Source organism: Triticum aestivum, chromosome 7B (genome assembly GCF_018294505.1).
Source record: "Triticum aestivum cultivar Chinese Spring chromosome 7B, IWGSC CS RefSeq v2.1, whole genome shotgun sequence".
Taxonomy (NCBI): Eukaryota; Viridiplantae; Streptophyta; class Magnoliopsida; order Poales; family Poaceae; genus Triticum; species Triticum aestivum.
This window is the reverse complement of record NC_057813.1, coordinates 92,382,847-92,409,054: the sequence shown is the minus strand read 5'-3', so window position 1 is coordinate 92,409,054 and position 26,208 is coordinate 92,382,847. Positions and strand designations below refer to the sequence as shown.

At 44.1% G+C, this 26,208-nt stretch overlaps 1 protein-coding gene across 1 annotated transcript; it reads right to left on the bottom strand.

Moving 5' to 3' along the window:
- Positions 1–1,680: 1,680 nt before the first annotated feature.
- On the bottom strand, positions 1,681–16,211 carry LOC123162316 (kinesin-like protein KIN-14L). The gene is made up of 23 exons (XM_044580112.1): positions 15,792–16,211; positions 14,791–14,914; positions 14,025–14,111; positions 13,756–13,926; positions 13,525–13,631; positions 12,581–12,712; positions 12,267–12,445; positions 11,653–11,814; positions 11,391–11,482; positions 10,212–10,363; positions 9,960–10,133; positions 9,159–9,305; positions 7,955–8,140; positions 7,141–7,212; positions 6,378–6,433; positions 6,062–6,278; positions 5,026–5,217; positions 4,695–4,916; positions 4,009–4,359; positions 3,834–3,932; positions 3,382–3,522; positions 3,121–3,279; positions 1,681–2,442 (listed from the first exon to the last, which is right to left on the bottom strand). Exons 1-23 carry the CDS (start codon positions 15,996–15,998, stop codon positions 2,002–2,004), a joined length of 3,870 nt encoding a protein of 1,289 aa, XP_044436047.1. The 5' UTR covers positions 15,999–16,211; the 3' UTR covers positions 1,681–2,001.
- Positions 16,212–26,208: the final 9,997 nt, after the last annotated feature.

The window sequence follows — 26,208 nt, the reverse complement described above, 5'->3', positions numbered from 1 at the left end:
CATTGTACAGTCGAATGCAAATCCGCCTAACACTTAAATAAACTGCCAAGAGGGCGGTTCTCAAAACAAAAACTACACTCGCACGCAGCAGCAATCCTAGAAAGCACGACGACGGCTGGCCAGGATGAGGTGGATGACGGGATGGGCAGATGGCCGACAACGGCCATGGGCTAGGCGTCACCGTCGAGCGAGCGTGTGCATCAAAAACAATGAGCGTGTGCATAAAAAATGCTAGACATACAAACAAATACATAAGTTTACAAACTCTTTTTATCTACTAACCAATTACAAACTTGCACCCCCTCCCCCTTGATTTTCAGGGGGTGGGCCGCCTCCCCACCTATTGACCAATCAAGTTAACCCTTTTTTGTAAAACCATGTAACTCATTTGTACCGTATAGCATTGCTGCATTACTGCTTAAGAGTCCGCCACACCTTAAATTTTTTTTGTCCTCCGCCTCTGCTTGGGTGGTTTGTCTCAACATGCAGCTGATGTGGCACTGGTCAATGGTGGTTTTTACCTGCGGGTGGGGCCACGAGGATTAACTTAACTGAAACAGGAAATTAGCCCATGGTTAATTAGGGAATGGGACCCGCTTTGCAGTGACTCAGGGGGCGCTCGGTGAGGAAATTAGCCCTCGAGGCGGCGCTTGATGTCGAGCAGGTCGCGGCGGAGGTCATCGTCGGTGGGGAACCGCGCGTCGGTGGGGAACCGCGCGTCGATGACCAGGAACTCGTGGGCCGCGGTGGCGGCGGCCGCGAGGTCGTTGGCTGCCAGGGCGCGGCGCGCGGCATCGAGCGCGACCTCGGCGCGGGCCAGTGCGGACTCGGCGCGCGAGTGCGTCGCGTCGAGGTGGCGGACGCGGGAGGAGAGCGCCTCGGCGAGCGTGGCGGTGGAGGAGGATGACTCCCTGGGCGCGGTGGCGGCGGAGGCGGCGAGCGAGAGGAGCGGCGGGGCGGAGCGGAGCGGAGCAAGGAGGCGGCCGCGCGGTCGAGGTCGGGAAGGCGGGCGAGGAGCGCGTCAAGGGCGCGCTGGTAGGCGACGCACTCGTGGAGCAGGCGAGTGGCGACGCCGGCGTCGGTGAGGCCGCGGAGGACGGCAAGGGAGGCCAGGTCGCGGAAGCCCAGGGACGGGGCGGCGTCGGCGGACGCATCAGCAACCGCGAATGAGTCCGGGCGTGGGGAGCGCGGGGTGGGCGCGGCGGACGGCACGACCATGGCCGCCGGGGGACAGGGTGGATCTCAGTGAGTTCAGATGTGCGGGAAGGGAGAGGAAAAAGAAGGGAGAAAGGAGAAGCAGGGCGTCAGGGCAGCAGCTTGGAACTCCGGCGGTCACCGGCGTCATCCAGAGGCGGCGGGGTCAAGCGCGGTGCTCGGGAGGGAGGCAGCTGCGAGGGGAGGCTCGGGAGGAGCTCCTCTGTCTCAACCCAACGTGACGAGGGAGACTCACCCGCAGGTCAAAACTGCCCATTGACCATTGCCACATCAGCAATCAGTCAAGTCAAACCACCCAAGGACTGATTTTGTCCGGTATGAGATTGTTCAGGGGTTAAAGAGAACCGAAATAAAGATCAGGGGGTTATGTGAACCACGAACTTTGTTCAGGGTAGTAAAATGGACTTTTTTCAAACTCAAAATACTTGACAGAATAGTACAAGTCAGACAGACAGACACCTCAGCTGAAATGGCCGAATGGCTTGTGAGATGTTCCCATGCTATGGTTAGATTTCATTGTCAAACTGTCAAAGCGATGCCTTTCAGCAGTATGTAATGAGAGGCATAATTAATATTACAAGGGCATCAATGAACTACAACAACCATGTATTTTAAAACATTGACCATCCAGAGGGTGGCAGGCAGAGAGACAAGGTGAACTCTCTTAACCCAAGACAATGCTACAACATAGGCTTGCTCATGGTGTAAACAAAAAAGGTTACATGTGATGCCCTCAAATGGCATCCATATACAACATTACATATAACTCTACAAAATGAACTAACACTACGATCTGACATCCTTGAAAACACCACCTCTCTCCATCTCCGCAACAATCTCTTTCAAGGCAGGCACTTTGCTAGCTAAAGTTCTGTACAGTCTAGAATACCTGGCTCTTGTGCCATCGGCCGATCGTGCAAGGGCAAGCAAGCTGACTGCTTCTGGCAATTGCTCAAACACACCTTTCATTTCCTCAAAGCCCATCTCTGCAAGAACAGATGGTCTTGGAACAACACGGATTACCTCGCCGCCTTTAGGTTCCTGGACTCGTTGATCAGCCTTGATAACCAGTTCACAGCTCGAATTTGCTCCGCATTTTATGATGAAAGGTGCTGTCGTTCCAGTGTTAAACTGCAATACGTTCCACTGCGAAACTTCGCTCTCTCCCAGCGTGTTGGAATTTGAGTTGGGGTCAGGGGCAGGATCATCGGGGTCTTCTTGCAGTGACTGTACACATACATGTTAGTGTTGCATCAGCTAAAGTTAATGGAATATAACTGAGACTTGGTGTGTGGGCCTTGGTATGACAAGTGAGCTGTCAGCTGGGATTCATATAAACTAGACCCTATCTCGCAATGCATAAGCTATATTGAAAAAAGAAAAACAATTGTGTCTTAACAATTCATGACTACCACCACCAATCAGCTGGGATTCATACAAGATAGATTGCAAATGTAAAGGTGGTCCACATCCTAGTGTATGTACAGAAATCCAAAGAGAGTAACAATCAGTTAACCTAAATATAAAGTTGAAATTTGCAAGTCAGAACTTACTAAACCTCCTGTTACAAAAGAGATCTACTCCTACGATTTAGAGAGAACTATCTTGCAAAGAAACAAAATCCTTCATCTTTTTATCATAACCCCATTTCTATTTGAGGGGTCAAAAATCAATAAATCATACTCTTTCTTTCAGGGCAAAGATTATCAGATACTCCCTCAGTCCGAAAAAGCTTGTATTAGATTTGTCTACATATGGATGTATCTAACACTACATGTTTTAGTGTTAGATACATCCGTATCTAGACAAATCTAAGACATGCTTTTTGGGACAGAGGCAATACTATGTAAATACTAGTACTTCTCTATCATTCAGGGCAAAGATTATGAGATACTATGAACATACCTCTACAGCATTGTGTGCATCCGTGATCTGCTTCTGAGCACATGGATGATCAATGTCAAGAAGAGAAGGCATCTGTGCCAATAGGTCATCTAATGATTCTAGCAATGCTTTCTTTTTTGATTTTCGTAATGGTCTTGTAGAGCTTTGTTTTATTACTTCCTAATGTCCAAAAAATGAACAAGTATGGTGTTAGAAAACATGTCTCTCAGTACAAAACATAAAAGGCAAAACAGATATAGGCACAAATGGTTAGCATCAGACCTTGACTTGCTTTAAGATGTTGTCTAGAGATATAAGAGATGCTAATCGTGCATCTTCAGCAGCAGTTGGAGGATTTCGGATAGGTGAACCACCTTCTTCTTTGGTTAACAAGGCAGTATCAGTCCGCATTTGTTGCATGATCTGGTAAGAGCATGACAAGGGTGAGATGTCACAAGTAAAACTGTCGACTTAAATAGTTTAAATGTACAAAACTACAAAAGGAATGTGGAAACGTGACTTCATCATACATCAACGTGAACCCCCCAAAGGACTTGCTTAGTGAGTTAAAAATATTTGAAGTAAAGAGCAGGCAGAGAGAAACTTATTCCATCACCAAAATTTGAACTACAGATCATGTTTACACTCTTCATTCATAAATTTGAGAAGTCCATCAAGTGAAGTGTACCAAGTGCAACACATGAAAGTAAATTTTGTGAGGGGGCTACAGGCACCTTTCTTCTTTTATGATCAACGGACTCCAGAGCAGAGCGCAGCTTACTGACATGAACAGGATCATCAGCCTCCTCTGTTGCCAATGTGCCAGCTATGTCCTGCAATATTACGAAGGATAAGAGAAACAATTGTACTGAATTTGTTAGACCAGAATGTGAGACGGGTAAATAAAACCTTCAAGTGTTGTAGCTGTGATGTGTAAACACGCTTGCTGTACTCAGATAACAGCTGGCCTAGAGCATCAGTGCTTGGGGGCTGCGCTGTACCAAGGCCAGCCATCCATCCATCCATGATAGCGGTAGATAACAATTCAAGTTGCCCAGTAGTTCCTCCAGCAACATCTCCACCAGTTACAGATAGAAAATCAAAGTTCTCTGCAAGCCATGCTCGGATTTGGCGTTGTAATTCACCAGCAGGTGTGTGAACAAAAAGAGCAGCCAAGGCCTTGTTTCCAATCGCAAAAGCCTTCGCTTCCTCGGTAATTTCCCGAAGCTTTCCTCCAGTGACATGTTGTCTCCAAGTCTCCTGTCAAATGTAGCACTAATACCAATTACTCAATGCTAGCACATATTCAAATAGGTAAACCATCTAGAAGCACGGCAAACCCTTCAGATCATTCAGTGGCAATATATCAGCATAACATGTCCTAGCCTGACATATTAGCATCACTATGATGACCAAAAACCTGTACTTAAGTGACCATGCAAGCAATAAAGCATAGGGACCCCATCAGAACTAACTCCTACTACAAAAGTTAACCGCAGATATATCCGAAATGAAATAGATCTAACAGCAACATATGCAAGCAATTTTCAGTGGGAGTGCTACTTCTGCAACAACTAAAGGAGAACAAGACATACCTCCTCAATCCCACGAAGCTTCAGAACAATCGAGGAGAATTTTGATTTCTTTTCCTGTTTAATGTTAACCTTGAAACCATGCACATTTTCATCCATTAAGGCAACCCGTGAACCATGATCATGGTGGTAACTAGGAGACCTGCCAGGACTACTTCCCCTGCTAGAACTTCTGCTCCGACTAGTACTATTTGATTTCTCCAGAAAACGTTCAATTGGAGAAACCTTGAAGAAGGAACAAATGGACAAATACCCTAATCCATTTAGTACAAAAGGATGGGGCCTCTTGGCTTAAAATAATATAATAGATAAAAGCAAGACAGCGACATTGCACCTTGATGGACTGAAGTTCTGGGGACCTAGCAAGCAAAGATCTAATGTATAATATCCGGACCCTTGAAACTAGCATGGTATCCATAACTTTTCTTGGTTCCATTTTGCGAATGAACGAGAAGACAGCATCTCGGATCTCCGCAAGTATCTCATGCTCCCTAGCAGCACCCGCTTTGATAACTGCAGCCAATACCTGGAAACATATCATAATTACATAGTCGCTCATGAGTGGAAATCAACATTTACTATGACAAGAATACCATGAAACTGAAATTGACTAGGCTTTGACATACCTAATGTAGCCTATAATAATAAAAAGTTAAAAAAGGCTGAGGATTTCAGACTTCAGACATAGTGCTCAAATCAAGGAACTATATAAAATCCCATATAAACGTCTGGCCGCTTAATCAAGACACCACACAGCACATCACAATCTCTAGATATTCCCATGAAAGAAAGAAAACAATGACTAGCATCACTGCGCTGAATATGAAAATGGGATGGTAGTATCTGCTTGTCATGCAAAATGTAGGCAGCTGTCAAAGTAGGGTTTTGGGCATGTAGGGCTTTGGACATATTATACTAAACTGGATTTTGTGGTGATTCGCATCAACTCTAACCAATCAGCATCATTCTTCTACCTAGACAAATTAGGGACAAAATGCATTGGACATTAAAAAATCAAAATCAAAACAAATTCACAACTTGGACAACCGTACCCATCCAACTTCTTTACAGAGTTGTTTCAGTTAGTGCCACAGCCAACCTAGTAAGATGAGAACACTACCAACTACACAGCAGCATCCTGACAGGTACTGGATTTTCAAATCCTCTCTGATCACATAAATCACCTAACAGTCCAATGACCATCTGATGGAACTGGACGTTCTAAATGGGTCATAGCTTTAGTGGATGGCCATTGACCATAACAAAACAACAACAAAATGATAAATATGCAAAACCAACTTATAACAATAGAAGAATAGAACTCTTATAGGTAAAATGCAAATATTTTCTGTTAATTTAGCAGTACTGACCAGCATCAAAAGCTTATTTGCACCATCAGCTATTGCAGCAAACCCCTCAAAGTGGTTAGGATCAAAATCCATCAGTGCCGAAGTCAAGTACTCCCCAGCAGGTGTAGTTTTTGCTAACTCATTGCTTGATTTCACTATAGCTCCACTGTTTCCAGTTTTGTCCTGAGACATTGTTGCTGGAAATACATCTGGTGATTGAGTTTTGGCACTGTTGCTCCTGCAAATACAGTTGTAAATGGAACATGGTCGAATACATTTTTTATTTCAAAAAACAGTGAGATTGACTGATTGCACATGTATGCATAGTAGCATTTACCTGCCTATATCCCTTCCCTGAGCATTAGTTACTTGGTTTGAAGACGGACTTGGAGCCTACATACAAATATTACTGCATGAGAACATTATAAGCTTTATAGCAAATTTGCAAACACGGCTTGTCTAAACTATTTGCAAAATAGAGTTACTGACAGATCATAAAGAGAAATGCTATCGCAATGAGTGCTTATATAAAATAAAAGCTTCTTGACACAGCTCACGTTGACACAGTACACAGCTCACGTTGACACGGTACACTGAAAGACATTGAGAACAAAACAAGAATGGTTTAGTTAAAAACTCATGTGGAGTTTCTGCATTTGCTACGTTGAACAAGCTCTCTTTTATAAAGGACAAGTGAGGGCAGATTAGAAGATATGCAGTTAACAGTTCGTATTAATTCTAACTTAAAGTGGAAAAGGGAAGAAGGAACAATAGGCAAGTAAGATATACACACAAATGTCACATTCCCAGGTCATTCCAAGGTAGATGGATAAAAAAAATCATCACACCATAAGGAATGGAGGATCATGATCATCACTCGCAAAGCCACACGTGCAGATTGAAGAAAGTAGAATTTTAGTTCCTCGTGGGGTGCAAAAATGCCTGAACATGCATTGCAGCATCAAGGGACAGACAAGACAAAGTGCCAGAAATGACTTATCTTTAGATCTTTTCACAAGCACTAAAGGAGTCCAGGAAATGGGACAAACTGAATAAAAAAGGGCCCAACAGTTGAATAAAGTGAAGGTATTCAAGGACACCTGAGGAGAGCTTGCTAATCTCGATTTCTCTGTAAGTCTGTCGAAGAGCTTCTCATTCTCCTCATGCAGTTTCTACATTAATCAAGGCAATGTTTCAAAAGTAAGACATTAATCAATGCGCAGAAAATGAAGGCCAGCGGTTCATAAAACCTAAGGAACTAGAAACTTGACTTGTCTTGGCTTAAATAAATATAAAGAATAGAGAAATCATGCATGCCCATAACACACAGAACTCCAAAAGTAGTAAACTTATAGCAAATCTATCAGAATACAATTTAACTGGATGCAAACAAGTCTCATCTAAAATTGGTGCTGAACATCAGGTGGTACATGATACCAATAGAGCTGTTAGCACTAAGCTAGCAGGTCTCCTAATTTGAGTATAGAAATCAGATCCATGATAAATAAGTATAGCTTTAAGATCCTTTTTATATATAATCTTGCTTTATTATGCATGAGAACATGAATACAACCAACCAACAGTGTTCTATAAAACTGTCTTCTCAAATTTGCACCTTGTACAGGTATGATGGAAACTCCTAAGCTGAATGCAAATGCCTTTGAAATTGACAGTGAGAGCGCTCGTTGCTCACACGATGATCAGTTTGACCGATTAAAATTACATTATTAGTTGCTACCAGTGGGTGGGAAAGAACTGGTAAAAGAAGTCCAGAGACACCACTAATTAGTCACACACTCAAAGTTGAGGTAATTTTTGTAATTACGTAAGTATATAATTCAAGCAAAAATCTCACATTTGCATGAGGTGGAACAAATAATACTTGGTGATGAAAGATAAGTAAAGTATCAATACCTCAATAAGGGCATCCCTCTTTGCTAACTCCTCTTCAAGCCTTTTGGTCACTGATGATGACTCAGCGGTTGATTCCATCATCTTTGGGGTTGAAATAACTGAAGCAGATTCAGATCCAATTGTTGATCTTGCATCACTAGAGTTCAGAGCGTCATTAAGTTGAGACTCAATGGACTTAAGTTTTGCCTGTAAATTGTAGGAACAAAATAAGCATGCAAAATACAAGTGGGTATTCGAATACATAAAAAAATTGGCTTTCTAACCATACTACGGCAATTAGTTAACACTCAAATCTCACCAGCAGATGCACAAATAGTAAAACTCGGGTAGCTATACACTACTATTGAATAGTGTGACAGACAAGCTGGTCGTAACCACATTATAGTCCCTTATGGCCAGATTAGGAAAGGAAGAACCAGATTAGATGCCAAGTTATGATACAATTTAGTTGGGCAAAAGAGAACGTTAATGAAGTTTTTTTTGTGTGGGGAGAATGTTACTCCCTCCGTCCCATAATGTAAGATGTTTTTTGACACTACACTAGAGTCAAAAAACGTCTTACATTATGGAACGGAGGTAGTAGTAAAGTTGAAACATGGTCTAGCCGGAATGAGAGTCCAAAAACATCTACATGATAATGGCATGGTGAATAAAAACCCAAGGATGAACCGCACTCTGTTGCATATACTTATACCATTATACGTGAGTGGAATGCTAAAAAAATGCACTATCTTGCAGCATGAATTTTTATGGCTGCACTGTAAGAAGCTATCAAATGCTAAAAATATGCATTGTCTTGCAGCATGAATTTTTATGGCTGCACTGTAAGAAGCCACCACATGCCATAGATATTTTTTTCATGGAGCCAACACATGCTAAATAGAAATGCACCACCATTTTGAAGGTTGTTGCTTTACATATTTACATTGTCCAAGATTATACATCAAAAGCCACTAGCTAAATTGAGTGAAAGAATCATACACAACACAAAAAATGACTAGCTTTTTTAGTGAACATATTAACAATAGCATTAATCTCACCCACAAAAAAAAACAATAGCATTAATCAAGAGAATTTTTTGAAAAAGGAGACACAATAATTTCAAGAAGAAATAGTATAAGCATCAATACTGAAACAAAATGCTACCCTATCTAATTTGACAAATATAGATTGTTGATAATAAGCAAACATATTAACATTTAACCTGTAGCGATTGAATTGTTAAATCGCGTTCATGCATCTTAATTTTCTGCTCTTGCTCAACTTCCAAAAGACGAGAAATCTGGTCCCTTAGCTGATTGTTCTGTTCTTTCTCAATCTTGTGCTTGTCAGCGAGCATTAAATTTTCAGACTGCGATAGATAAGAAGACAACAAAAATGTCAATCACCTTCAATGTTTAATACTACAAGACTGCAGGTTGAGTATCCAAAAGATTATAAACTGAACTACACTTACGAGTTAGTACATCCTAGAATAACATCTGAATGATATATTAGCAACATAAATTACTGAAGATTGAACAGAGATGCACCATCAACATAAATTACTGAAGATTAAACAGAGATGCACCATCAGCATTACTGTAGCTTTTCCACATAAAGTTGGAATTAATCATCCCAGGACTAGGATATATTAAAACTAGAAACTCCCGAATCGCCCTGTATGTTTCTCAATAGATGTTATTTCAGATAATGGCCAAATACACACACATTTGAGCATTACATTTTTACTGGCTGTTACTAAAAGTTGTACAAGATACTATGATATCCAAGTACCTCTGATGACAAATTACTAATATAACTACAAAACTAAACTTTTTGTCAATATTAGTGTCAAAGATATAAATGTTCATGTGCATGCACTCTTAAATAATATTTATTTGGACACACTTTTTTTTAATCAAACAACAGGGGCCTCAGTAAAATAACTGTCCAAATGGTCATAATTGACTGTATTTAGCTTAGCATTAGTTCGATTCAGAGCAGTAGTATGGGTAGTATTGACCTTCAGGTCAGTTTGTAGTGTAGAAGAAACTCTCCATGCCTTCTGCACTTCGTTGAAGAGCAGTGTGCATTGGTCATTGGCCTCTGAGAGAGAAAGTTTCAACCCTATAACTTCTTGTTTCAAGTCCGAAACCTCCTTTTCTTTCTCATGCAATTCTTTACGTGAATCATTCGCCTATGAATAAAATAGGAACATGGTTAAATGGCTATAAGAGTTAAAATGGGACCATGCAAATATCGATCAAACCCATACCACATCTCTCCATTTCTTGATAGTATCACGATTTCCAAGGCTCAATTCAGCATTTCTTGCTCTGGCCGAAAAACTGAGTGTGGACAAAGTTCTAGACAAATTTGAAGCACTTGGACTTACATGCACAACCAACAAAATCTTCGAGCTGCTTCCTGCATGAACGAAGAAACGTAAAACTAAGAATGGTATTGGTAGGAGGTGGAAGCTTCCTTTTGGTCTTACTACATCTGTTTTATGCTAAAGGGAACCATTTTCCCTTCGGCCTGTGTTCAGATAGACAAATATACATGGACCCTAGAAAATCTTATAAGTATCGTATTGTTTATAAGCAGCGCCTTACAATTATGCCCGCTTTAGGCACTTAGGCGCCAGGGCGGTTGGTGCTCGTCTTAGGTCGCCTTACCGCAAGTGTCTAATCACTCTTTTCCTAGTTATACCATATGAATGGTAGCATCAGGTAATTGCATTGGTCAATAAGAGTAATAGGGCATAAAAGCTACTCGTGTTTTTCCATCATATGTTGATTTCACATGCATTACCATTTCTTAATGTGTCAAACATAGAAGGGGGGCTTACATCACCAAACGGATGGGGTAACAGACTCTGATTTTTACGAAGCAGATGCATTTCCATTTCCATGAATCAACCATGCATATCAAACATGTTATGACGACGTATCCAATACCATCCTCCTTTTCAGTATTGTGGTGCTACACTTTCCAAATTGAAATTACGCAAACATGAAAAATTCCATGAAAGGTTAAGATGGTAAGGGCAGATGACCTTACATCATTTTAAACTACGTAATTAAACTCAGTAGAAACTGTGAGAACAAAAACAGATGAGAGTATAAGATATACTTCACTTAATATTAATTATATTTCATCTTTTATTACAAATTCTTAGGAGTAGTTAGTATTTTGTGTTCTTATCACGTGGATTATTTGTATCAAAATTATGAAGCATGGCACATTGATTTTGCCCTACAATCTCCTAAAAACAAATTGTTTCACATTTCTTTTGGGGGGGGGGGGGGGGGGTATGGACGTATGGAAGGAGGCATCAGATGGGTACACCCTCCGTTAGCACTTTGGTTGCAACCAACCAGGAACAGACTCTATTGCACTTAGGGCAAAAAATAATTAGAGTATAGCCCTTACGGAGAAAGAAACTATTTACCAAGAGAGTCAGCTAAGATTTGTACAAGTCTTGAATTCCCAGACAGAACAGGCTCTTTCTTTGCACTTAAAGAGGCCAAAGCATCACCCAACCTATGCATAACAAAATTGAGAGCACTTTTATATAAAATAAAAGGAAAAACATAAATGCATTAACAAAAAATGAATATGCGCCATTGAGATAGGCCACTGACAATCAAATCACCAATGAGGAAATGATCAGAGTAAACAGAAAACAAGGAACACAGAGTCATGCTACTTACGCAGAAAGTGACTTTGAGACGTGCAAACAGTCTGTTACATTATCTCTATTGGCATCCTCCTCAAGAAGGCATTCGCTAGCTGGCAAATCTACTAGAGAAAGCTTACTGTACAGATGTTCTCCTGTTACATAATTTCTGTAGTGTATATGGATGGTAATAATCCTGAAAATAAAAGGAATATTTTTTAGTACTCCATAGAAAAGTTAGTGCCGTGAATGGAAATAAAAATTAAAAAATTATCCAAACAGTGGCTTGTGACAAAAAGTTTCATAGTTACATTGGCAAGAGCAGGGAGCAACAATAGAGAATGCAATATTAAGTTTCTTCAAAAGTAATGAACCCAGAACACCAAATAATAGTCCGTTTCATCTTCAAATAGGCAGCAATGAAGATTTAAATATTCAAAACCTACGACTGAGACACTAAGTACCAGAAAAAGGATTAATGCGCCACCAAGGAATAATGCCCTTTTCAAAGATTTATCTGACAAATGTACTAGGGAGTACAAACCAGATATTACATTCATCATTGCATCACAAAAAAGATATTTGACCTAGAAAAGAAGAATGTTATGGGGTATGGATGGAGGGAGACAATAGCACTTATTGACATACAGGTGAGATACGATGGCCTTCGTCGAATGTACAGATTGGTTTTGAAGTGCTGTCTTTAGGGCTCCAGAAAATTCCAATGGATTTTCAACCTTCTCCTGCACAAGTTCCACGAAGGATTCTTGCACACCCATGCGGACTTTCAGGGCTGTGCTTCTAGATTCTGACAGCAAATCCCGGACCTGTGCGAAACAAACAGATGCAATTAGGCTGCTGTGATACCAACTATTCAAGGAGAGTGCAGTCATATTCACTTGACACGGAACAGCAGCCAAGTGATCATTTGTAGAATTCCACTGACAGAATTGTATTGGTACCTGATCATTGTAGAGTTCACAGGCAGTAAAATAGAAGTTAAAGTGTGATGTGGAAGTAGTATCTGAGTTTGAAAGATCAAATAGTTCCTCAAAGCATCGGAGATATAAACCACGATCATGGCTAGATCCTTCCTGAAAAGAAAGCATGGAAATTTCAGTCAAAGAGTAGTGCATCTATGAATTTAAATAAACATTCAGTCAAGAGCATAGCAAGAACGTAAGCTCCTACGTCTTGTTTTGCAGTACCTGGGATCAGATCTTATCAAACAATAAAGTAATTCTGAGAAACAGGTGCTGCACTAAAAGTGCACTAAAATATTACAATTAGCCATTGAAGTTAAAAATAATATAGTGCTGTTTGAGAAGCGGCGTTGCATTCCTTTGTGAACAAGTGATCGACGCTCATCATTCTAATGGCTCTCAATACATTAGTTGCAAAAAAAATTCTTTGTTAGGAGACACGAGTTACATGATTGAGTAAGATATATACTCCCTCCGTCCGGAAATACTTGTCATCAAAATGAATAAAAGGGGATGTATCTAGATGTATTTTAGTTCTAGATACATCTCTTTTTGTTCATTTTGATGACAAGTATTTTCGGACGGAGGGAGTATACTCTAACATACAATCACAGGTTGATAAAATAGACATTGACTATTGCACCTCGTAAGAACTCAAAGGGTGACAGATTTCATAATGCATGTACCTTTAAGAAAAACCAAGTTAGGCTCCATTCGTGGTTTCAGTGCCATGCACTGTGCTATGGGCTTGTCATAATGAAGATAGTATTTGCCAATACCAACATGTTATTATTTTTATAGTATATTTCTTGCAAACAATTCAGAGGGAGCAAGAATGGCATCAATGCAACCTAAACATTATGTAACTTAGAATGTGCAATTTCATGAAAAATAATTATAAACACATCAGAGTAGATGAAAACCAGTGTATGTGTCTTTCCAGAGCGGCTTTGACCATACGCAAATATGGAGATATTGTACCCATCCAAAGCAGACTGCACAAACGGTTGAACATCGTGGAAAAGTTCACCTTGAAATCATTTGAAGGACAGAATCAGTGTAAGAGTTGTAGATATTACAAAAATATATTGTCAAAGTTTTGCGCAGTCTAGCACTTATTAATTGCATCCTGCATGGCCCATCATCAATCTTACCTTGCCCGATGTGGGGACCATATACCCTGTCAAACTCATAATCCTTCTTAGGGTTTGTAAGAGACTCATGTCCAGTGTTTACACGGATAGTAAAATCATCTGGAAACTCGACCGCTGATGGACCCTCATCTTCGAATAATGGTCTGCTACGGCAGAATACTTTGACATTGCCTGAAAGATGTTCATAATTATGACTGACGCTAAAAAGACTCCACACACAAAGGTGAGTCATGTGTGTAAGTCAGGCAGTATAGAACATAGTAGAGTACCTTTCAAGGTCAATAAGTCATTGAAAAGCCTTTTCTTCTCATGAATCAAAGGAGTGATTCTAGTTTCAGTTTCAAGTGCAGCTTGATCTACAGCAGCAAAAGATATAATCTCAGGTAACAATGGAAATTATATTAAAAATAGATGAGTAACAAAACAGAGCAAGTTGCAACGCATGAAAAGCATGATTCTCTATCTCTTCTGACTATGTACAGTGTGTGATTGGGAGGGAAAGGTGTCCTTAGAACATGATATGATCAAACAACATCCAAAGTCGGTTTGTTATGTCGTTTTAATGCTCAGGGGATAATTTTACTACCAGTGGCTTCATACAGTTACTGTTTGTGGTCACAAGATTATAGAATGTACTTAACTACTTAAGGGACTTATATGTGCTATTCACTGTAACTGCAATACGTCCCAGCTCTTTCAAAACAGAGCGTGAGTACAAGAATATAAGAGTTGCACATAACCCACCCCCATAATTTATAAACAGGGAATCATTATATTACAGACACCGGCAGCCATATTATGCTCGCTATGTGCCAATGAGAGAAATTTCACTGGAAGCATATAGCTTATTCCAGGAGCCTTCAAAACACAGTACCAACCACCCCAGCAAAACCATCATAATTAACATTAACAAGCCTAAAGGACAAGGAAAATATAAACTAGATGTTTATAAATGATTAAACAGGACCCCCTCATTAACACAGGGGAAATGAGGTTAATACTTAACCGAACACCATGAAGAGATATTGAACTTACCTAGTTTCCGAGTCCTATCTGCAAGAAACCCAAGATAGCGAGTGACACGGCCCAATTTTGCATTAGAATACTCAAGAAGGTCACTAGCTTCTTGCCTAAGTTCCAAGCAGTCCTCTCTAGCAAGCTACAAGTGTAATTTATAAAAGTGAGTTTTAAGAAATGATCAAATACCAACACAAGCAGGAACAAGAGAAAAACATGAAGTGAACACATATTATCATGCACATCAAATCATGTTGATTTGACACAATCATCATAACTCTGGTATTTGCATCAATTAGCAAGAATAGTTTCCTGGAATTTTTCGTGTGAAAGCAAAATTATGATTAATATTCAAAGCGCCGACAGTATTATCCTGCTCAAGTTTGTTTGCACTCCTCATTCCTAGTGAACAGGTAATGGCATCGCCTCCCAATGTGGTTCCAGTTGAGTAATTTCAGTTCCTCTAAATTAAGGAAAATCATAACAGCCATCTTGTCCTCGGAACATACTAAATGAATACAATGTTGGAGCCTGTCATCCCACCATGGTACTATCTCATGCTGAACTAACACCAGTAACAGAAACACATTGCCCCGCATATACCTATAGTCTCCTCAATTCAACGCATTATTACTAGTTGAGCACAGCCAGACTTGGTTCTTCAATCAAATAAATTTAGAAACTAAAAACCGTATATGCAACTAAACTGCAAGTTCGAGCTCTAGGCCCAACAGAGAACCTTCGCTGACACTCCCCAACGAATGGAGCAAAGGCAGTATGGAATCAAAGCAGCTGAATCAGCACGCGTTCCAATCCTCTACCTCAACCAGCTCATTGATGGATGCGTAAACCCAAAATGCAGGAATCCGCTGAGGCGGCGCGAAACACACGGCAACATCCCCCGCTCCAACGACCCCGCCCAGCTAATTAATTAGCCCCATCCCCCGGACAAAAACGAGCTGGGACCGGACACCACAGGCCGCACCACTCAATCCACGAGCACGGAGCGGAACAAGCACCTGGACGCTGTCGGCGAGCTGGTCGAGGCGGTCGGCCACGGGCATGGCGCCGGACGCGCGCGGCGCCCCCTCGGAGGAGCGGGCCACCATGGCCGTCGGAGGCGCCCTGGGCATGGCGGTGGGCGGCGCCAGCGGCGTCCCGGCCGCTGGCGTCGGCGGCTGGAAACCGGGGAGGTCCCACGACCAGCCCCCGCGCGCGTCCGCCATTGGCGCCGCGACGACCGGAAACCCTAGATCGAGCGCGGCTGCGGCCGAGGGGGGTTTAGGGGGGGCGCGGGGGCGGGGCGGGGGCGAGGGGAGGCGGACGAGGCGGTGGTGGTGGACGGAGTGGAGGGGGGAGAGGAGACGCGGCCCCTATTCCTCTTCAATCTATCGCTTCGGGGGGAGGGAGGACAGGGGCCAGAAGTTTTTCCGCTTTCGCATTTCCGCGGCGTTGTTTTTGTTCCCCTCTCCTTGTTCGGGGGGCGGGGCGACGGCCGATGGGGAGAGCCTTTTGGCATCATCGGATTTTACTCTTGGCTCGGCTGTGGTTTGAATTCGCTCTCCGGGCCCCCCGCTGCGGGACCGTGGGAGGATAAATGCTCGCCGTACCCGACGACGTTGTACTCACGGTGGTATTGGTTGGGGTTTGAGAAAACGCACGGAGGCATTGATTTGGTTTGAGGAAAACACCTGCGTGGAGTAAATGAAACAGTGCAGCCGAGGGAGGAAGTCAATATAAACTGGGAATGATACCTTCCAGATTTTCAAAGGATAATGAAAAAATGTCGCTCTCTCCTGTTTGGTTCAGACATCGTTTTAGCTTTTTGATTGATGAAGAAAAACAGAAATGGCAAAATGAAAGCTATGTCGTTGTGGATATTTTTGTATGGAAATGTATGTCAGCCCTGGAATATTGCTAGGTTAAAGAACTATCGAGTAGTCAAAAGGAAACAAGAAAATTTGTCCTAGAACACCCGCAAAAAAAAACTGTCGTAGAACAGTTTTCTGTTATCCCACTCCTTTTTTTATGAAAAGAACTCGTGGCCGCTAGTACAGAGATCAAATGATAGTATGTATGCCTTCTCCTAATTTGAATCTAATTTTGACTACCCATCTAGCTAAGCAAATATCGTAGGCATCTCCAGTAATATAATGTGCCCTCGTCTTTAGATGAAAAAGTGGGTAGTAACTATTTGTTCACTCCAGATCTGTATACATGCCCCATCCTATTTGAAGTCAGAATTTGACCACCGACTTAACTAGGAAAATATGAGTTCTAACCCTAAAATTTATACCATTGCATTTGTATCCAAAAGATGTTTCCAATGTATACATTTTATTGATGGTAACTCATATTTTTCCTGATGGTCAAAGTTTGACTAACAATACGAGGGGGCATGTATTCCGGTTCGGAACAACTAGAGAAGCTATGCATAAAAATAGTATAAGATATGAACTTTACATGCTTCATCGGAACCCGTGGATTCGCCTCCTCTCTATCGCTTCGGGGGGGAGGGAGGACAGGGACCAGAAGTTTTTCCGCTTTCGCACTTCCGCGGTTGTTTTGTTCCCCTCTCCTTGTTTGGGGGGTGGGGTTCGCCCCGCCCGGCCTGATGGGGAGAGCCTTTTGGCATCATCGTTTTTTGCTCTTGGCTCGGTTGTGGTTTGAATTCGCTCGCCGGGGCCCCCGCCCTGCCCCGCTGCGGGACTGTGGGAGGATAAATGCTCGTCGTACCCGACGACGATGTACTCAAGGTGGTATTGGTTGGGGTTTGAGAAAACGCACGGAGGCATTGATTTGGTTTGAGGAAAACACCTGCGTGGAGTAAATGAAACCGTGCAGCCGAGGGAGGAAGTCAATATAAACTGGGGAATGATGCCTTCCAGATTTTGAAAGGATAACGAAAGAAGGTCGCTTTCTCTTGTTTGGTTCAGACATCGTTTTATCTTTTTGATTGATGAGGAAAAATGGCAAAATGAAAGCTATGTCGTTCTGGACATTTCTATATGAAAATGTATGTCGGCCATAGAATATTGATAGGTTAAAGAACTATACAGTAGTCAAAAGGAAACAAGATCTTAATAATACATGGTGCTGGGGAACGTAGTATGCAATTTCAAAAAAATCCTACGTTCATGCAAGATCTATCTAGGAGATGCATAGCAATGAGAGGGGGAGAGTGTGTCCACGTACCCTCGTAGACCGAAAGCGGAAGCATTACTTAACGCGGTTGATGTAGTTGAACGTCTTCATGATCCAACCGATCCAAGTACCTAACGTATGGCACCTCCGTGTTCAGCACACGTTCAGCTCGATGGCGTCCCTCAAACTCTTAATCTAGTAGAGGGTCAAGGGAGAGTTCCGTCAGCACGACGGCGTGGCGACGGTGTTGATGATGTGATCCGCGCAGGGCTTCGCCTAAGCACTACGACGCTGTGATCGAGGAGTAAACTGTAGAAGGGGGCACCACACACTGCTAAGAGAATTCTTGGTCCTTTGGGGTGCCCCCTGGCCATGTATATAAAGGTGGGGGAGGAGGAGGCTGGCGGCCAAGGAGGGCGCGCCAAGGGGGGAGTCCTACTTGGACTCCTAGTCCAAGTAGGATTCGCCCCCCCTCCCCTCCTTCCAATCAACGGAGAGGGGAAAGGGGAAGGGAGAGAGGGAGAAGGAAAGAGGAGGGTCGCGCCCCCTCCCCTTGTCCAATTCGGATGGAGGCAAGGGGGGCGCACGCCACCTCCCGTGGCCTGCCTCCTCTCCTCCACTATGGCCCAATAGGCCCAATAACTTTCCCAGGGGGTTCCGGTAACCTCCCGATCTTCTTCGGAACCGTTCCGGTGTCCGTTTATAACCTTCCAATATATCAATCTTTACCTCTCGATCATTTCGAGACTCCTCGTCATGTCCGTGATCTCATCCGGGACTCCGAACAAACTTCGGTCATCAAAAACACATAAGTCATAATACAAATCGTCATCGAACATTAAGCGTGCGGACCCTACGGGTTCGAGAACTATGTAGACATGATCGATACATATCCCCGATCAATAACCAATAGCCCTGTTCAAGAACTCATCCGATTAACCAGTTAACTTGCCGATTAATCCCTACTAGTAGGGTCACCGAGTAGCCTATAAACTGATAAATCGTCTGATTAATTGATTAAATGGACGATTAACTTGCCGATTAGCCAATTAATCCCCTACTCACCAGCCAACCGAGCAGCTACCAGTTAACGATTTCCTCAACAATGTCCAATAGCGGAACCTGGATGCTCATATTAGCTCCTACATATTCTATGAAGATCTTTATCGGCTAAACCGCACAACAACATATGTTGTCCCCTTTGTCATCAGTATGTTACTTGCCCGAGATTCGATCGTTGGTATCATCATACCTAGTTCAATCTCATTACTGGCAAGTCTCTTTACTCGCTTCGTAATACTTCATCCCGCAACTAACTCATTAGTCACATTGCTTGCAAGGCTTATAGTGATGAGCATTACCGAGAGGACCCATAGATACCTCTCTGATACACGGAGTGACAAATCCTAATCTCGATCTATGCCAACCCAACAAACACCTTTGGAGACACCTGTAGAGCATCTTTATAATCACCCAGTTATGTTGTGATGTTTGATAGCACACAAGGTGTTCCTCCGGTATTCTAGAGTAGCATAATCTCATAGTCAGAGGAACATGTATAAGTCATGAAGAAAGCAGTAGCAATAAAACTGAAACGATCATAATGCTAAGCTAACGGATGGGTCTTGTCCATCACATCATTCTCTAATGATGTGATCCCGTTCATAAAATGACAACACATGTCTATGGCTAGGAAACATAACCATCTTTGATTAACGTGCTAGTCAAGTAGAGGCATACTAGGGACACTATGTTTTGTCTATGTATTCACACATGTACTAAGTTTCTGGTTGATACAATTCTAGCATGAATAATAAAAATTTATCATGATATAAGGAAATATAAATAACAACTTTATTATTGCCTCTAGGGCATATTTCCTTCAGTCTCCCACTTGCACTAGAGTCAATAATCTATATTACATAGTAATGATTCTAACACCCATGGAGTATTGGTGCTGATCATGTTTTGCTCGTGGAAGAGGCTTAGTCAACGGGTTTGCAACATTCAGATCCGTATGTATCTTGCAAATCTCTTTGTCTCCCTCCTTGACTTGATCGTAGATGGAATTGAAGTGTCTCTTGATGTGTTTGGTTCTCTTGTGAAATTTGGATTCCTTTGCCAAGGCAATTGCTCTAGTACTGTCACAAAAGATTTTCATTGGACCCGATGCACTAGAGTATTACACTTATATCGGATATGAACTCCTTCATCCAGACTCATTCATTTGCTGCTTCCGAAGCAGCTATGTACTCCGCTTCACACGTAGATCCCGCCACGACGCTCTACTTGGAACTGCACCAACTGCCAGCTCCACCATTCAATATAAATACGTATCCGGTTTGCGACTTAGAGTCATCCGGATCAGTGTCAAAGCTTGCATCGAGTAACCATTTACGACAAGCTCTTTGTCACCTCCATAAACGAGAAACATATCCTTAGTCCTTTTTAGGTATTTCAGGATGTTCTTGACTGCTGTCCACTGATCCACTCCTGGATTACTTTGTGAGCAATGCTACATTCACAGATTTTTACAGGGGTTTTATGGAGTTGTTGAGATTTAACACATTATGATTGGTTTAAAGCGATGAGACGGGCCCCACCCACCTGAAAATCAGGGGGGGTGAAGAGAATCAAGGCATGTCATGTAATACTCTGTAACGAGCATGTTGATCTAGCATTTTTGTTACTTTGGTACCTCCCTTCAATACTTATAGCAAGGCACACATCAGGTCTGGTACACAACATTGCATACATGATAGAACCTATGGCTGAAGCATACACTACTGGAATTATCTTATTTGCCGTCAGCTATCTCTTTGCCGTCCGCTCGCTGACGGCAAAGAAGGTCTTTGCCGTCAGCCACAAGAAAATGAACAACAAAGAAGTGGCTGATGGCAAACAAGGTCTTTGCCATCAGCCAATTCTTTGCCGTGCGCTGGCTGACGACAAAGATTATTTGTCGTCCGCTAGCAGATGGCAAAGAAGTGGGTGGGTCCAGTTATTGTTTAACCAACTACAACCCACCAGGCCCCACCTCTTTGTCGTTTGCCAGTGGACGGCAAAGAATATTTGCCGACCGTTGGCGGACGGCAAAGAGGCGGGTACGTTAACGGCCGTCCCGCCCCCGTCCTCTCTCTTCTTTCACTCTCTAACTCCCTTCCCACCCACACCCGCGTCGCCGCCGTCATCACCCCGCCCCCGCCCCTTCGTCGCCATCCCCAACCCACACCGCCTCGCGCCGCCGCCGACCCCGTCCGGCATAGCCGGCCTCCCCGCACCCCTCCCGAACCTCCACCGCGTCCCCGCCGCCCCTTCCACGTCGGCCAGCCGCGCTGTGGCCGTCCCCGCCCCGTCCCATCGCGGTCGTCCCCGCCCCGTCCCGCCGCGGCCGTCCGGCCTCCCCTCCACCGGGTCGCTGCCTGCTCTAGCGGCCGCCGCGGCCGTCCGGCCTCCCCCTCCACCGGGTCGTCGCCTCCTCCTACAAGTGAGCTCCTCCCCTTTTTTGTTTAATTCGTTTCTTTTTGTTTCTTTTAGTTTAGTTTTTGTTTTAGTTATAGTTTTAGTTTAGTTTTAGTTTAGTTTAGTTTTTGTTTTAGTTTTAGTTTAGTTTATTTTAGATTAGTTTTAGTTTAGTTTATTTTAGATTAGTTTTAGTTATAGTTTTAGTTTAGTTTTAGTATCAGTTTAGTTTTAGTTTTAGTTTAGTTTAGTTTAGATTAGTTTTAGTTTTAGTTTATTTTAGTTTAGTTTATTTTAGATTAGTTTTAGTTTTAGTTTAGAAGAAGAAGAAGAAGAAGAGTAGAAGGAGGAGGAGGAGGAGGGAGGAATAGGAGGAGGGAGAAGAAGAAAGAAGAAAAGAAGAAGAGGAGGAAGAAGAAGAAGAAGAAGAAGAAGAAGAAGAAGGAGAAGGAGAGGAGGAGGAGGAGGAGGAGGAGGAGAAAGAAGAAGAAGAAGAAGAAGAAGAAGAAGAAGAAGAAGAAGAAGAAGAAGAAGAAGAGGAAGAAGAAGAAGAAGAAGAAGAAGAAGAAGAAGAAGAAGAAGAAGAAGAAGAAGAAGAAGAAGAAGAAGAAGAAGAAGAAGAAGAAGAAGAAGAAGAAGAAGAAGAAGAAGAAGAAAGAGGAGAGGAGAAGAAGAAGAAGAAGAAGAAAGAGGAGAGGAGGAGGACAAGAAGAAGAAGAGAAGAAGAAAAGGAAAAAAGAGACCCCGACCCCCGACACCCCGGCACGACACCGCTACCCCGACCCCCGACACCCGGACACCTCATCCCCGACCCCGACCCCCGACGACCCCCGACACCCCGACCCCGACACGACACCCCGACACGACACCCTGACCCCGACACCCTGACACCACACCCCGACCCCAACCCCGACCACCGACACCCCGACCACCGACACCCTGACACCACACCCACACTTACCCCCGACCCCCGACACCCTGACACCACACCTAGACCCCGACCCCGACACCCTGACACCCCGACCCCGAACGACACCCCGGCACGACACCCTGACACCCCGACCCCGAATGACACCCCGGCACGACACCCCGACCCCGACACCCCGACACCCGGACACCACACCCCGACCCCGACCCCGACCATCGACACCCCCACACCTGACACCCGACAACCGACACCCCGACCCCGACCCCGACCACCGACACCTCGACACCCTGAGACCCCGACAATCGACACCCCGACCCCCCACCCCGACCCCGACCCCCGACACCCTGACACCACACCCCGACCCCCGACACCCCGACACCCTGACACCACACCCTGACCCCGACACCTGACACCCCGACCACCGACACCCTGACACCACACCCACCCTTACCCCCGACCACCGACACCCTGACACCACACACCGACCCACACCCCGACCCCGACCCCGACAGCCTGACACCCCGACCCCGACACAACACCCCGACCCCGACACCCGGACACCACACCCCGACCCCAACCCCGACCATCGACACCCCCACACCATACAAAGCATCATATATATTTGTGTTGATCGAGTGTATTTTAATTATGTTCATGATGATGATACACTTAAATTATATACATATTATTATGTTCATGTTAGGTATCCAATTTTTTATGTTGTACTAATTTTGTTTACTTTTTGTCATTGCAGGTGTTGACATGATGGTGGGCAAGGGTCCAGAGCGCCCTGAGCCTCCTGCGAGCGCTACTGGGAGGGGTGGTTCTATTATTGCACCTTTGCCCCTCCGGAGAGCGCTGCTAGACAGTATGCAGACAACTCCGGCGGGCGCTTCTACTTCGGCTGGGAGAGGTCGGGGGAGGACGAAGAAGGCTGCTGCTAGAGGTGGACGTGGCAGCGGGAGAGGTAGGAAGGCTGCTACGCCTTCCTCGCCGCCACCCTCAGCTGATTCACCCGACCACAGGACTGCTCCGTCTGACGTGGACCCATCTCGAACTCCAGTCCATGAGCCTCTGGTTGCTGATCCTTCGCTGCACCAGACTCAGGTCGCCGATCCTTCGGCCCACGTGAGCTCCAACCTGTCTGAGTACGGGGATAATTGGGTATGTGGTTTGCCACATGATTCATGCTATTTCATTCTTCATGGTAGCATTTATCCTTTCCAAAATGACTTAATATGCTTAGTTAGTTAAAATGACATAATAACTACCTTGGATACTTCAATAATGACATAATTAGCTCAATAATGACTTAATATGCTTTAGTTAGTTAAAAAATGGCATAACTACCTTCGATAGCTCAATAATGACTTAGTATGCTTTAGTTAGCTAAAAAATAGCATAACTACCTTGGATAGCTCAATAATGACATATTTAGCTCTAAATTGACCTAAACTTAGCTTATTTTCCTCGAAAATGACATAATAACCTTTCTTAGCTCCAAAATGACTTATTTACATAGTAATATCATTCTTAATGCTAGCTTGAGCCCTAATTAACTAATATTTTGTTCCTCTCTCTCAGGCGCACTACCACAAGAAGCCTATGCCTTCTGTGTTCGACATCTATGGCATGGCCCATATGGCCCCATACAAGAAGGCCAAGGCATTCACGGAGTCTGGCCTAGATCATCCAGAGAACTTCACCAACATCTCCTCCCACCACAAGCTTGTGAAGTACAGAGACGAGGGGAAGACGAGGAAAGGGGAGGACTTTAACCCGAGCCAGGATCCTTTTGATACAGAGCTGGTGATGATATCTGGTGGCGGGAGGTCCCATGTGTCAGGACCCCGACTCGATGTCACATCGATCTAGCTGGTAACACCTCATATCACTTTGCGGCCTCACGCACAGTATCCCCACGGGTGTCGTCTTACCTTTTCCCGGGACCGTTTGCGCCTTTTGGCTCACGTATATGATAGTGTCGCTAGCATCCATATGATAAAGAGCCCGGGCTGACATGACTAGTCGCAAACCCAAAGTGGCACAGACTTACAGGGACAGGCATCCATGACCCAGCTTCGAACGTGTCGGTCATCAGCAAGTGGGTCCGGGCTGTAGCACTGGGCTAGCAGGACTCCGGTAAACCGGGCTGTAGCGGGCTAACAGGACTCCGGTACTCAAAGCGTGACATTTCCCCGAAGGGACAGACACAGGAACGAAGAAGGACACATGCCGGCCAGCCTAAGTGTTCCAGAGCAGTAGCAAGCTACCATGGCTCAGCGGCAACACTAGGAGACATTTCCTGGTAAGAAAGGCTACTAAAGATAAACAACTAGATAGTCAGATCCCACACATACCAAGCATTTCAATCATACACACAATATGCTCGATATGTGCAAATACAACGAAGCATCACAACATGACTCTACGACACAAGTACTTTATTTAAGGCTCAGTGAGCCATACCTAACATACACAAAGGTACGGGTCTCACGACCCCACATACAAGTCATACAGTCATACAAACCAGCAGCGGAAGTAACTTGTCTGAGTACAGACAACTAGTAAAATAAAAGAGGCTTGGAAAGCCTAGCTATACTACGTGGTCCTTCACAAGCTCAGGGTCACCACCTGGGTCTTTAGCCTACTCGTTGATGTCAACGTCTACATAGAACCCATCAGAAGGGGTTGCAACGTCTTCTGTAAAAATGTAGATTATAGCAACATGAGTACAAAGGTACTCAGCAAGACTTACATCAGATCCTACATACATGCATAGTATCAAGAAGGGTTGGTGGAGTTATTGCAGCAAGCCAGCTTTGACTCTTGGCTAGACTATCCTACGATACTCCGACTTGAAATGGTTTTGCGCACACGAGTCCACTACTCACCACTTCAATACACTACCGAGGATCCACCTCCGTCTTCCTACGGAAGAGCCATCCTCGGCACTCACACTTATCTTGAGGCTTTTAACAGTTTCCATTTACTTGTCTATGAACTGTATAGGCAACCAAGTAGTCCTTTACCGCGGACGCGGCTATTCGAATAGATTATGATAACCCTGCAGGGGTGTACTTCTTCATACATGTTTCCACCACTTAGCGTCTGCACACGACATGTGCTCGGCAGACTTCAAGCGAAAGCCGACGTGGGTGTAGACCACGACCTACCTAAACACTTAAGCCTCTAGTCCAGGTTTATCGCCTATTCAGGTTCCATCCGCAGGGAGTCCGGCCGAGGTTTCCCATACGGCCCCGAACAATGTGAACAGGGTTCCCGAGATACCTAACGGGTATTCGGTACACCCGGCCACGTACCTACCGCATCACAGCCCACCCCTACGGTCAGCGCTGTCCACGGCCTCCAGTAGGCTACAAACACCAGAAACTACTTGCAACTCCTGGACAGAGAGCTAGGGTGAATAAGAAGTCGAGCGGGGTCATATTTCAGGGCCCAATGCATGGTAGTAGCTGTATCTTAAATCACGCATACAGATCTCAGTGCTTAAGGTCGGCTTCAATGAAACAACCCACCATGTACTCCTACATGGCCTCTCATCGATACCTTTACCAAATCGTGTTCACCACACCACTCTCATTACCGACACAATCATTTCACTCTAGCCCATCACCCAGATGAACCAGACCTGACACGACTCTAAGCATAGCAGGCATAGCAAGGTAGGAACAACACATACATATGGCTCAATCAACTCCTACACATGCTAGTGAGTTTCATCTAGTTACTGTGGCAATGACAGGTCATGCAGAGGAAATGGGTTCAACTACCGTAGCACACAGCAGTTTGAATCGCGTTGTCTTAATGCAGTAAAAGAGAGCAGGAGCGAGAACATGGGATTGTATCGATATGATCAAATGGTTGGTTGCTTGCCTGAT